This window comes from Thalassophryne amazonica, chromosome 4 (assembly GCF_902500255.1).
Source record: "Thalassophryne amazonica chromosome 4, fThaAma1.1, whole genome shotgun sequence".
Taxonomy (NCBI): domain Eukaryota; kingdom Metazoa; phylum Chordata; class Actinopteri; order Batrachoidiformes; family Batrachoididae; genus Thalassophryne; species Thalassophryne amazonica.
In genome coordinates this window covers 69,829,916-69,843,621 of record NC_047106.1, presented here as the reverse complement: position 1 = coordinate 69,843,621, position 13,706 = coordinate 69,829,916, and the positions used below count along the sequence as shown (strand labels likewise).

Here is a 13,706-nt window from a genome sequence, read left to right as displayed (position 1 = left end):
AAAAATAGTTGTTGACGCATCACGGAGGACTCAGCTGATTTTAGCGCGCAAATACGGAGCGGTCAGCTCAGAATTCTAAATAAAGGAGAAAAAAACATAAAACTGTCTTTGTAAAGCTCAGTGCAGGTGTGCTGTTGTCACTGCGCTTTTAAGAGGTGAGGACAAGTCATAGCTGCTGCAGGAAATACCGCGATGAAAAGCTCACAGCTCGCTTAAAGGTGGGCAGTGCAGTCGAACCCCGACCTCCTGCCACGGACCAAGTTTTAATGCTGCTATCAACCCACAATGCAAAAATAATAGTAATGCACAGTGACTCTGGAGAAGTAACTTTAATCTGATTACTGATTTGGAAAGATTAAAGCGTTAGATTACTCGTTACTAAAAAAGTGGTTAGAGTAACGCGTACTAAGTAACGCGTTATCGGCATCACTGTGTATGGAGTAACATGGTTTTAATATATTCACCTTTACTCTCTGTCTGATTTTCAGGTGATGAGTGAGTTTGAGGCATCTCCAGATGCATATTTCTACAGGATCCCAAATTTGGCTCGAAACAGACAGTACAGTATCTGGGTGGTGGCTGTGACCGCAGCCGGCCATGGCAACAACAGTGAGAAGATCACAGTGGAGCCTCTCGCCAAAGGTACACCATCCAAAATCTCCTGACAATTTCCTGTCATATTGAGGTGGTCCTCAAACATGGAGGATCTGAAGTTCATATTACAGTCCCAACATACAAAATAGCAACAAGAGTAAACCTGGACATAAGTGATGTGCTGAGCCATTTTGTTTCCAAACAACACAAGCTCCAAAGCAAAAAAACAAAAAAAAACAAAACACATTTGTTACTTTAGTGGAACTCTGGTCCTAAATTGATAGTGGTTATAAATTAAACAAATGAAGCATACGCAGTCGATCCTAGCAGAAAATGTTCACACAACTGACAAGATTTTACTACATAATATGATTTAATTGTTGACTTAAGTTTTGTCATTTTTTGTGAATACTTTCCAGATGCACTGTATAATTTTAAGTCATTTTAAACACGTGTTTAGCATCCTTAATTAGACTTTGTTTTTCCCTTTTATGTTGTGAGTTTGGGCCTTGGTATGCACTCTACTGCCCTTCTATTTGTGACTGTTTATTTAAAAAAAAAAGACAGATTGAAGAGTGTGTACCCATGTGTTTCTGTGCGTTCTGCTCAGCTCCAGCTAGAATCCTGACCTTCAATGGGACAGTCACCACTCCATGGATGAAAGACATAGTTTTACCTTGCAAGGCTGTTGGAGACCCACCACCTACCATCAAATGGCTCAAAGGAAAGTAAGTGAGCAACAAAACCATCAGGTCTTATTATACATATCTTGCAATAAAATAATGACACATAATAATAATATAAATTACACTTAATCAGTTACATTAATAACATGTCAAAATTTCAGTGTTACTATGAAAACAGATGTAGGAAAAGCATACATGTCTCTGCCCTGCCGTCACTGTCATCATCAGCATTTTTAATAAAATTAAATTTAATTTGATACATGCGTATCAAACATGCATATAGAAAGAGTCACTCCACTATATCCGATGATTGGTTCAGAGAGGTTGAAAAGAAGAATATAATTGGTACTGTGTTTCTCGAGTTCTCTACTGCTTTTGATATCATTGACCATGATTTGTTATTGGAAAAACTTGCTTGTTACGGTTTTGAGCTATCAGCTCTTACTTGGTTTTATAGCTATCTATCTAACAGAACACAGACAGTGTTTTTTAATGTCAGCTTCTCTAGCACAAGGAGTGTAGTATGTGGGGTGCCACGAGGGAGTTGCCTCTGTCCATTATTATTTACAATTTTCAGGAATTATTTACCATATATTTTAGATAAAGCTAGTATAGTGATGTATGCTGATGATTCAACCCATTTTATAATCAGCACGTTCACACAATGAATTAGAAACTGTTTTAAATATGGAACTGCACAATGTAGTTGACTGGGTAACATGTAACACGCTAGTGTTAAATACAGTTAAGACTAACTGTATGATTACTGGTTCCAGATGTATTATTATGGAAAACCCAGTATTAAACATTAAAATTAATAATATGATAATAAATCAAGTACATGAGACCAAGCTGCTGGGTGTAAAGGTAGACTCAAAATTATCATGGTAAAAAACATATAAATAATATTCGTGTAAAATGGGCACAGGCATAACGATTATGAAAAGACATGCAAGGTTTTTAAGTTGTACTACAATAAATTATGCTATTAAAGCATTAATATTAGTATACCTGGACTATTGCCCAGCAGTTTGGTCAAATGTCACTTGAGAAATGATAAATAACTTATAGATAATTCAAAATAGGGCTGCTCATATAGGACTTAAGTGCAGTTATAGGACAAATATTACAATGTATAAAAATTTAATTAAACTGGCTGTTAGTCAAAGACAGACTTTTATGTTCACTGATCATTTTTACTAGAAAGATTATTGTCACTAAGTCACCTTGTATTTTGTTTAGGAATTTTTCTTTTAGTTAAGAAAATCATAGCTACATAACCAGACATGCTGTGGCGCGAAACTTTACGCTACCTGCAGCTAGAAATGCCATTAAGAACACTGTCATCTTTAGGGGTATGAATGAATGGAATTTATTACCTGATCATATCAAACTCACTTCAGATAAATGTTTTTTTTTTAAACTTCTCAAACTTCATTTATTAATATAAAGAGTAATCTGGGTTTAATCTTCTTATCTATACATGGAGAAGTTGTATTTATTAGTGTACCTTTACACATATGTAGACTATTTTTTTAAATATGTGTATAGACTTGACCATGTGTGATGATTAATTTGATTGGATTTTTTTTTTTTTTTTTACTTTTTATTTTATTTTTTTTACTTTTATACTTTTGATGCATTTTTGATTTATGTATATTGTGTTTGTAAATCTATCTGCACCCCACAATGGGGATCCTAATAAATAAATAAATAAATAAACTGATTCTGTGTTCCTCCAGCACCAATGGGACGCCCACACCCGTCCTGGTTGATGGTCGCCGTAGTGTCCATGGCAATGGCAGCTTCATCATCCGTACAGTCAAAGCAGAGGATTCTGGGAACTACAGCTGTGTGGCCAGCAACAACTGGGGTTCTGATGAAGTCACACTCAACCTGCAGGTTCAAGGCAAGTACTTGTAGTGGACGCTTAAAGGTATTAATGTTGCCAAAATAACAAAACGGTTTTGCATTATTTATTTATTTGTTGTTTAAAGATACAACAAATGCTGGTGATATTAAAGTACAACCAGAACACAACACTGAGTAGAGAAAGTTGTCTCTGTTTAAAAGAATGTTTGGTTAACACACAGGCTGAAAGAAAGTTTGCAAAATGAAGTTGTTCTAGCTGTTTAACTGCACGTTTCGATGCTGTTTCCTTAAAAGTTGAAGAAAAGTAATGGGAATAAGTTCATTTTTATACACAGTTGACTTTTATTTACCTCTCCCTCCCTCTCTCTTGGTGGCCAAGAGGTTATGTGCATTTGTTTCATGTGCAGAAGGTTTATACTTCAAAACCCACTCCAGCCAGTTCTCCATGTAATATGGAGCTGTGTCTGGAAGAGCATCTGGTGTAAAACTTGTGCCAAATCAACATGCACATCCACCTCAAATCTGCTGTTGCAACCCTGAAATGAGGGAGCAGCCGAAGAGACTTACTATTTATCTCACCACCACCGCCGCCACAAAAAAACCCAAAACAAAACATTCAAAGTTCTCTTTTTCTGCCGATGATATCAAGTAATTCAGGACAGGAGAATCACTGACATTTGCTCCTAATAACGTTCAGTAAACAAGAATGGGCACTCGGAGAGTCCAACCTGTGCTTTACATATTTGATACCGAGTCATGCAAATGAATTCTTTAAGATCCAGTGATACCTTAGTATTTGGTTCCATGTGACCTTGACATTTGATCAAGTCTCTGTTCAAAAGTGAAGCAACTTTATCCTCAACTAACACACAGCCCTTCCATCATGCAGCATTACCTATGCATCATACATGTAGATAAACATATCTTACACAGTACAGTTATAACTGAGCATACAGCAGGTAAAATACGTATTGGACACATCACCATTTTTCTCAGTAAATATATTTCTAAAGGTGTTATTGTCATGTAATTTTTACCAGATGTTGGTAACAACCCAAGTAATCCACACATACAAAGAAATCAAACCATCGATGGCCATAAATTATGTGTAATAACATGAAATGACACAGGGAAAAGTATTGAACATACTTACTGAAATTTATTTACACTCAACAAAAATATAAACGCAATACTTTTGGTTTTGCTCCCATTTTGTATGAGATGAACTCAAAGATCTAAAACTTTTTCCACATACACAATATCACCATTTCCCTCAAATATTGTTCATAAACCAGTCTAAATCTGTGATAGTGAGCACTTCTCCTTTGCTGAGATAATCCATCCCACTTCACAGGTGTGCCATATCAAGATGCTGATTAGACACCATGATTAGTGCACAGGTGTGCCTTAGACTGTCCACAATAAAAGGCCACTCTGAAAGGTGCAGTTTTATCACACAGCACAATGCCACAGATGTCGCAAGATTTGAGGGAGCGTGCAATTGGCATGCTGACAGCAGGAATGTCAACCAGAGCTGTTAATCGTGTATTGAATGTTCATTTCTCTATCATAAGCCGTCTCCAAAGGCGTTTCAGAGAATTTGGCAGTACATCCAACCAGCCTCACAACCGCAGACCACGTGTAACCACACCAGCCCAGGACCCTCACATCCAGCATGTTCACCTCCAAGATCGTCTGAGACCAGCCACTCGGACAGCTGCTGAAACAATCGGTTTGCATAACCAAAGAATTTCTGCACAAACTGTCAGAAACCATCTTAGGGAAGCTCATCTGCATGCTCGTCGTCCTCATCGGGGTCTTAACCTGACTCCAGTTCGTCGTTGTAACCGACTTGAGTGGGCAAATGCTCACATTCACTGGCGTTTGGCACAGCCATTGAAGAGGAGTGGACCAACACCTGATCAACTCTATGCGAAGGAGATGTGTTGCACTGCATGAGGCAAGTGGTGGTCACACCAGATACTGACTGGTATCCCCCCCAATAAAACAAAACTGCACCTTTCAGAGTGGCCTTTTGTTGTGGACAGTCTAAGGCACACCTGTGCACTAATCATGGTGTCTAATCAGCATCCTGATATGGCACACCTGTGAGGTGGGATGGATTATCTCAGCAAAGGAGAAGTGCTCACTATCACAGATTTAGACTGGTTTGTGAACAATATTTGAGGGAAATGGTGATATTGTGTATGTGGAAAAAGTTTTAGATCTTTGAGTTCATCTCATACAAAATGGGAGCAAAACCAAAAGTGTTGCGTTTATATTTTTGTTGAGTGTAATATTTCATACAAAGCTTTTGTTGGTAATAACACTTCAAGATGCCTCCTGTACAGAGAAACTAACTGCATGCATTGCATGTATGGATTACTTAGGTTGTTACCGACATCTGGTGAAAATTTCTTGTCAATCGCACCTTTAGAAATATATTTACTGAGAAAAATGCTAACATGTTCAATACTTATTTTTTTTAATGTATATTTGTTTAAACTGTGTGCAGAAACTCTAATCAGTTGTGATTGCTTGACACATTGATTTTACATAGACAAAGACAAATGATAAAATGACTGCATTTTTGTGGTGCTTTTTACACACACACACACACACACACACACACACACACACACACACACACACACACACACACACACACACACACACACACACACACACACACACACACACTCACACACATCAGGAGCTGTTATGCACAGGAACATTTTTAGAGCAAACAGATACTTCTGGCATCCGCCAATCCAGATCTGGATCACCTCCAAAATTCAGTGGAGTCTTCCATGCCCTAATATCTAACCGTGGTGAAAATTTTGTGAGAATCTGTGAAGTAGTTTTGAGTCTTCCATGGCCTAATATCTATCTGTGTTAAAAATTTTGTCAAACCCATGCAATAGTTTTGACATAATCCTGCTAACAGTAATTCATTCATTCATTTTCTATACCTGCTTATCATAATTAATTTGAATTTGAATTTTGAATTTATTTATTTATTTATCCAGCACACAGCTGAGCAACAACAAAGGCAATAACAAAACATAAAAGAAACAATGTACGAAGAACCCGTGTGGCCGAAAGGGTGAAGGCAGACGTAAAGCTTATAAGCACCCTCCCCTTATACTATTAAAAATAAAGAATGTATACGAGGTCTGTTAGAAAAGTAACGGACCTTTTAATTTTTTGCAAAAACTATATGGATTTGAATCATGTGTGATTGCATCAGCCAAGTTTTTTCACGCCTGTCGGTTGCGTCATTCGCCTGTGAGCATGCTTTGTGGGAGGAGTGGTCCAGCCCCCTCGTCGGATTTTTATTGTCAGGAAATTGGCTGATCGACTGCTGCTTTGCTTCATCAAAATTTTTTCAGAAAGTTTGAGAGACAGCCAAGTGGAAACCATTTGGAAAATTCATATGGCTTTCGGTGAAGATCTTATGGGGATCACACAGATTAAGGACAATTACAACTGGATTAAACACGGCCCATAGCGGCGGATGGCGCACCACGCACCGAGCGGTGATCAACAGGCTCAAACGACCAGATCATTCCCAAAGTGAACGCTTTGTTGATCCGGGACGTCGTCTGACTCCCAGAGAAATGGCAAGACAGCTGGACATAGCACTTTTTCGGCACATTCCACATTCCAGGAGTTTTTGTAATGAAAAGACGTGCGGAAGAATTCGTGCGTCGGGACGGAGGCGCAGGGCACAGAACAAAAAGCAACGCCGTGATGAAGCCTCACAGGACATGTTGTGGCATGTCCAGCTCGTCCACAATTTCTTGGATAGTCACACGACTGAAAAGCCACAGAAAGCTGTCTGAATTTTCCGAATGGTGCAAGAGCTGGGCATGTTAGGGCTTGTCCTGTGAGACCAACATGGAGGTGCTTTCGTCCCGCGCCATGAGCGGCTCCGTGGCGAATTTCTCCGCTCCTCTTTCCATTACAGAAACTCCTGTAACAGTGGAATGTGCCGAAAAAGTGCTATGTCCAGCTGTCTTGCTATTTCTCTGGTAGTCAGACCATGTCCCGTATCAACAAAGCGTTCACTTTGGAAATGATCTGGTCATTTGAGCCTGTTGATCGCCACTCGGTGCGCATGCCATCCTGGGCCGTCTTTAATAAAGTTGTAATTGTCCTTAATCTGTGTGATCCCCATAAGATCTTCACCGAAAGCCATCTGAATTTTCCAAATGGTTTCCACTTGGCTGTCTCTCACACTTTCTGAAAAAATTTTGATGAAGCAAAGCGACAGTCGATCAGCCAATTTCCTGACAATGAAAATCCGATGAGGGGGCTGGACCACTCCTCCCACAAGGCATGCTCACAGGCAGGCATGAAAAAACTCACGCATGCGCACAAAGGTTCAAGCTTGGCTGATGCAATCACACATGATTCAAATCCATATAGTTTTGCAAAAAATAAAAAGGTCCGTTACTTTTCTAACAGACCTCGTATATACATATACACATACACTCACACACATATATATATATTCACCTGTATTCACCTGTACCGCGAGGAAAACCCTCACGGTAGCCGGGCTAGTAAGCCTTCCAGCTCTTAGTGCCCGTCCGCCTTCCGCGGAGCTTTATCCAGTTGCTTCTTGAAGCCATTAACTGAAGTTGCTGTGACTACGTGAGCGGGGAGCAAATTCCATTGGTTAATAACTCACTGGCTGAAGTATTTTTTTCTCAAATCAAGATTACATTTTGCTTTTCCAGTTTCATTGTGTGGCCTCTGATCCCATGGGTATTAGCTACTCTGCAGAAGAAGTTGCCCGATTCAACACATTCAAAACCTCCCATGATTTTAAATGTCTTGATTAAGTCTCCTCTTGTTCTATGTACTTCTAGTGTAGTCAGCCTCAATTTTTCTAGTCTTGATTCATACTCGAGGTTCTTCAAGTCAGGAATCATCTTTGTTGCTGCTCTTTGTACTCTCTCAAACAGGTTTATATCTTTTCTATACCAAGGGGACCAAGCTTGTATGGCATATTCAAGATGTGGCCTAACAAGTTGTTTATACAATTTGCCCATTATGTATGTCGTCTTGTTGGATATGTTACGTCTGAGCATTCCTAGGATCTGGTTGGCTTTCTTCACACTTGCAATACATTGTTGAGTTGGTTTCAGGTCACTAGTTATGATTATCCCCAGGTCTTTCTCTGCAGTAGTAGAATTTAGATTTACCCCTTCCATTGAATATTGGTAGTGGTTGTTTTTATTTCCCATATGCATTATCTTCAGACCACTTTATTAACGTGTCAAGATCATTTTGAAGTTGCTGTCTATGATGTGGGCTAGGGACTTCCAAGTAAATTTTAGTGTCATCAGCAAATTTGATTATGTGACATGATATATTCTCGTCGATATCATTGATATATAATGAAGAGTGCTGGTCCCAGGACTGAGCCTTGGGGTACTCTACTTAGTACCGGTATATTAGTTGATTTCTCCCCATGTAGTACTACTCTCTGGGTCCTATTTAATAGCCACTTTTCTATCCATTTTGATACTTGTTCACTTATCCCATGTGCTTCAACTTTTGCCTTGAGACGAATATGTGGGACGTTATCAAACGCTTTGGCGAAATCAAGATAAATAGTGTCCACTGGCATGCCTTTGAGTGCTTCAGTTATTTCTTCCAGGAAGATAAGGAGGTTGGTAAGGCAGGATCTGCCCTTGATGAGACCATGCTGGGAATCCCTTATTAAAGAGTGGGTGTCGAGGTGGTTAATTATCCTCTCCCTAATAATACACTCTAATATCTTACAGACAGTGCTTGTTAAGCTTACTGGTCTGTAGTTCGAAGGTAGTGCCTTTCAGCCCTTTTTGTATATACATGTCACATTTGCACTCCTCCAGTCTGAGGGACTATTCCTTCAGTTAAGCTTCTCTGGTAGATAATACTCAGAGGGGTTGCCAGTACATCCGCACTCTCCCTTTAAGACTGGACCCGGTGCCTTGTTCTCCTTTAGAGTACTTAATTTTTTCTTCACTTCCTCCTCTACTATTATTATGGATGTCAGTCATCCCGTAAGTGGACCCTTATAGACGTTTTTTGGCTTGGGTATGTTACATGTGTCCTCCTTAGTAAATGCGGATGCGAAGTGGCTATTAAGTAGAGTGGTGGCCTCTTCATTGGATGTGATGGTTTCGCCATTTTCCCTCTTGAGTGGTCCAACTGTACTACGTGTTTTTTGTTTCTCCCGCATGTATGCGTAAAACGACTTAGGGTCTTTTTTATATTGTCTGCAAGTTTGGTTTCAAGGTTCTTTTTGGCTGCCTTAATAGGTTTCTTTGTCTCCCTTTGTACTTTACAGTATTCCATTTAAGTTTCATATTCCCTAGTTTCCCGGTATATTTTCCAGAGTTTTGATTTCTTCCTTAATATTCTGATAGTACTCCTATTCATCCATAAGGGTTTCTTCCTCCCGGTCCTTTTTTTAAATTTAATGTTTTGTCTAACAGCTTCGTCAACTGTTCCTTTCCCAGACAGCAAATAGATCCAGGCCGGATGTAGTCCAACATCTGGTACCAATCCTAAAAAACAGATCCGGTCCAGACAGTTTTTGCACCCTGGCCCAGATCCGGCACGGCTCCGCTTTACAGTTCTGGAACAGATCCGGACCAGATCTGAAGTGGATCCACAAAAGACCAACGGTTTACAGACCATATCTGGCACAGATCTGGGACAGATATGGTCCGCATCACAGCACCGTGGCAGGAACATGGGGCATAACGATAAGCAATTTTATCTGCACTCAGTAGAAACTATCCATTAGCGGTTGTAAACTCTGTACTCTGTAATCGTGATTGTCACTGAGGCTTTTTTAAATGCTTATTGCAAAGCGGTTTGTTTCTTTACGACAATCAAGTTTTATAAGTCCAGGGACACTGATCTGTGTGTTATAAATACAAATCAGTTTCCTCGGATCCACGGAAATTAAAACTGTAAAACTTGTTCCTGCCACGGTGCTGTGATGCGGTCCACATCTGCCCCAGATCCGTGCCAGATATGGTCTGTAAACGGTTGGTCTTTTGTAGATCCAGTTCAGATCTGGTCCGGATCTGTTCCAGAACTGTAAAGCAGAGCCGTGCCGGATCTGGGCCAGGGTGCAAAAACTGTCTGGACCGGATCTGTTTTCAGGATTGGTACCAGATGTTTGACTACATCCGGCCCGGCTCTATTTGCTCTCTGGGTTAAAACTCTCCCAGGCCTGCTCTAGCGGGAGCGAGCTTAGGGTTGTCCAGTCTACCTCTTGTAGGTCCTTTTTAAGTCCCTTAAAGTTGGAATTCCTATAATTCGGAACCTGCATTATATTATATACCCGTTGCATCTTTGTATTGATAGTGCATGATATAATATCGTGGTCACTGTCACCTAGCTTACCCGCTCGTTCAATGTTCTGGATTCGGTCAGGTTCACTTGAGAAGATTAAGTCGAGAATGTTATCGCCACGAGATGGTATTTCTACATGCTGTGTTAAACAATGGTCCAGACACCAATCTAGGATTTGACTCCCTTCCTTATCAGCATAAAGATCCTTCCAGCTGACATTCGGGTAGTTAAAATCCCCCAACACAATTAAATCTTTTCCTGCAGCCTCCGTCAATATGGTGATTAATTTTTCAGAGTGTCAGAGTTGGGTGATCTAATATATAACCCCAATCCATAGTTTACTACCTTTAGGTTCTACTTTGTCACACCATACATTGTTAGAGAAACCGAACTTGTCATATTCTTCAATGTGACAGGAGGGGATCTCCTCACCCTCCTGATTATCAGGTTTGGCGCCGTTCTGACCAGTTTGTGGATCCATTCGCCTGTTTCCTCGGAAAGTGTCCGGTTTTTTGCCTCTTGGGCCAACTTACGCACATGTTACCTCTCCTCCTTAGTTAGATCCCCGGTTACACTAATTCTTTTATATTTTTCTTCCGTATGCGTATGTATGTATGTATATATTATATATATATATATATATATATATATATATATATATATATATATATATATATATATATATATATATATATATAATATACACATACACGCACCTACACATATGGTCATAATAACTGTACAAGAAAAGAGAGAAAAAAAAAGTGCATAAACAATTTAACTTAATCACAAAATTTCAAAACACAACCAAACAAGTAAGAGTGAACAGTGACAAAATGGTAAACCTAATCCTTCAACCAATAACGGGTAAATATATTCTTTTTGTAAAGCCTTTTAAAGCCAACCAGTGTACCAAGTATTTTAATATTATCAGGACAGTTATTCCAAATATTAACACCCCTGATGGAAACACAATGACTTTGACAAACCAAATATGGTAAAATAAAGAAAAATCCTGTTATGTATGCTTGCATGTTTGGATCATGAGGAACATTTCATATATGGAGTAACATTCAGGAGTAAATCCTTCATGTATTCATCTTCACACAAATGTTTAATTGACTTTGTAGCACATTTCATGGACCATCTAATGCCAGTACAGTCAGAGGTATAGTTACAGTGTCTCAACTGGGGGTGCCGTAATTCCATCAGAGATGGAATTTGATTCTTGGGAAGGTGAAATAATTCTGGTTTATTACAAATAATATGCATGCAATGAACTTTCCTTTTTGTCCTCATACCCACAGTTCCTCCTGACCAACCCCGCCTAACAGTTACCAAGACTACCACCACATCAATCACACTGTCATGGATACCTGGTGATAATGGAGGGAGCTCCATCAGAGGTGAGCGTGATGCACTTGCACAGCAGTGGACAGTTGTAACACAGCTAAATGTGATGTGTTCATACAAACACAAATTTATCCAAACACAAATATGCTGCACTTATATCTGTGAGTCATCAGATGGAAACAATCATCTCCATTTAGTACAACGTAGTCACCAGTGTCACCTCCTCTTTCAAGGTGATCCATAATCCCTGTTCTTGTTTCTCATTATCTGGTCGTGAGGCTGAATTTGTCAGTCCTAAAAGGTAGATTAAAAAGGATCAGCAAGATTAAGTCTGTTAAAGCATGAGATTAAAGTACTTTATCTTAAGGCAGGCACAATCAGGGTAAGAGGTGTTGTGGCAATTTATCACCGTTCCTAGTCATGACTGTTGTAGGTGTGGCTCCGGCTTCACTATCGTAGTCACTAGAATTTGTTCCATGATGACTTGTCTGTGTTTGTTTTCTCTATTAACAGCATCTCATCAAATACCAAAAACCTGATTTTAACATAAATAACTAAAGCCATGGAGCTCTATCAGACAGGGATTTGTGAAGATATTTATAATAAATCTATGTTTTACTCTGAAACTTCTTAAAAATTTGTTCTCTTCAGGTTACATACTGCAGTACTCAGAGGACAACAGTGAGCAGTGGGGTAGTTTTCCCATCAGCCCCAGTGAGCGTTCCTACCGTCTTGAAAGCCTGAAGTGCGGTACCTGGTATAAATTCACCCTCACAGCCCAGAATGCAGTGGGGCCAGGGCGTATCAGTGAGATCATTGAAGCAAAGACCCATGGGAAAGGTAGGAAGTGTAGGACATGAACTGGATTCTGGATTTAATTTTTTTCTGTGACATTATGATTTGTATCAGGATCATTCCAATTGCAATTTTATATCAAATTGCATTGTCTCAGGTGACTCAAAGAAACCTATTTTGGGAAACATGTTCCTATAGTAGGGGTGTAACGATACATTAGCTTCACAATCTATCTATCTATCATAATATACCTATACATATCACAATAATTATAATTCATAATTCATTTAGTGAGTAAAAACATGTATACAAAAATGTATATGACACATCAGAACAATAAATTAAGAAGAAAACAATACAACAGTATAATATATTAGGAACCATTGTTAAAACAATAATACAAATCATAATTCATTTTAAAAGCATTAAGACTCGATGAGAGAACCATTTCTTTAGGTAAACTGTTCCATAATACAATTGCTCTATTACTAAAAAAAATTTTCTAAGGTTTAGTCTCGACCTGTTCACCTCAAGGCTCAGATCATGGCCTCTCAGGCCAGCATACCTTCTCATTTCAAAGAAAAATTCAAAGTTTACATTACATAATACATAATTATATTACTGTTCAAACTAATTATGTAGAAGGTAATCTGTGATATTTTAACTTTAATTAAATAAATTATTCTGAAGTGCAGTTGTAATAATTGACGTTATCTTTTCACTGTTTGTATATTTTATGAATCAGTTATAATTCTTCGACAAGAAGGCATTATTTCTTCCATGCAGTAGCCAACTTTTCGTAGTCATTTATAAAAAGACAGTATGAGTTGATACAGACTTCGCAACATGATTATCACAATTCACGATGCATCATTACACCTCTATCCTATAGTTTACCGATAACATCTGTGTAGTGCAAGATAAATGAATGAGCAAATGAACATATAAGGGTACTTCAGAAAGTTGTCAGCCTCACTCAGACGATAAAGTATCTGGATGCTCAAGATGTGGCCTTCCGCAAAGGGATAGCGAAGCTTGAGC

At 39.0% G+C, this 13,706-nt stretch overlaps 1 protein-coding gene across 1 annotated transcript in view; it reads left to right on the top strand.

The window, feature by feature from the left end:
* Positions 1-13,706, top strand: part of dscamb (Down syndrome cell adhesion molecule b) — a 498,706-nt gene that overhangs the window by 378,302 nt on the left and 106,698 nt on the right. The window contains 5 exon segments of the mRNA XM_034168081.1: positions 472-642; positions 1,205-1,322; positions 3,023-3,189; positions 11,825-11,923; positions 12,522-12,710. Of these exon segments, the coding sequence (XP_034023972.1) occupies positions 472-642; positions 1,205-1,322; positions 3,023-3,189; positions 11,825-11,923; positions 12,522-12,710 (744 nt within the window).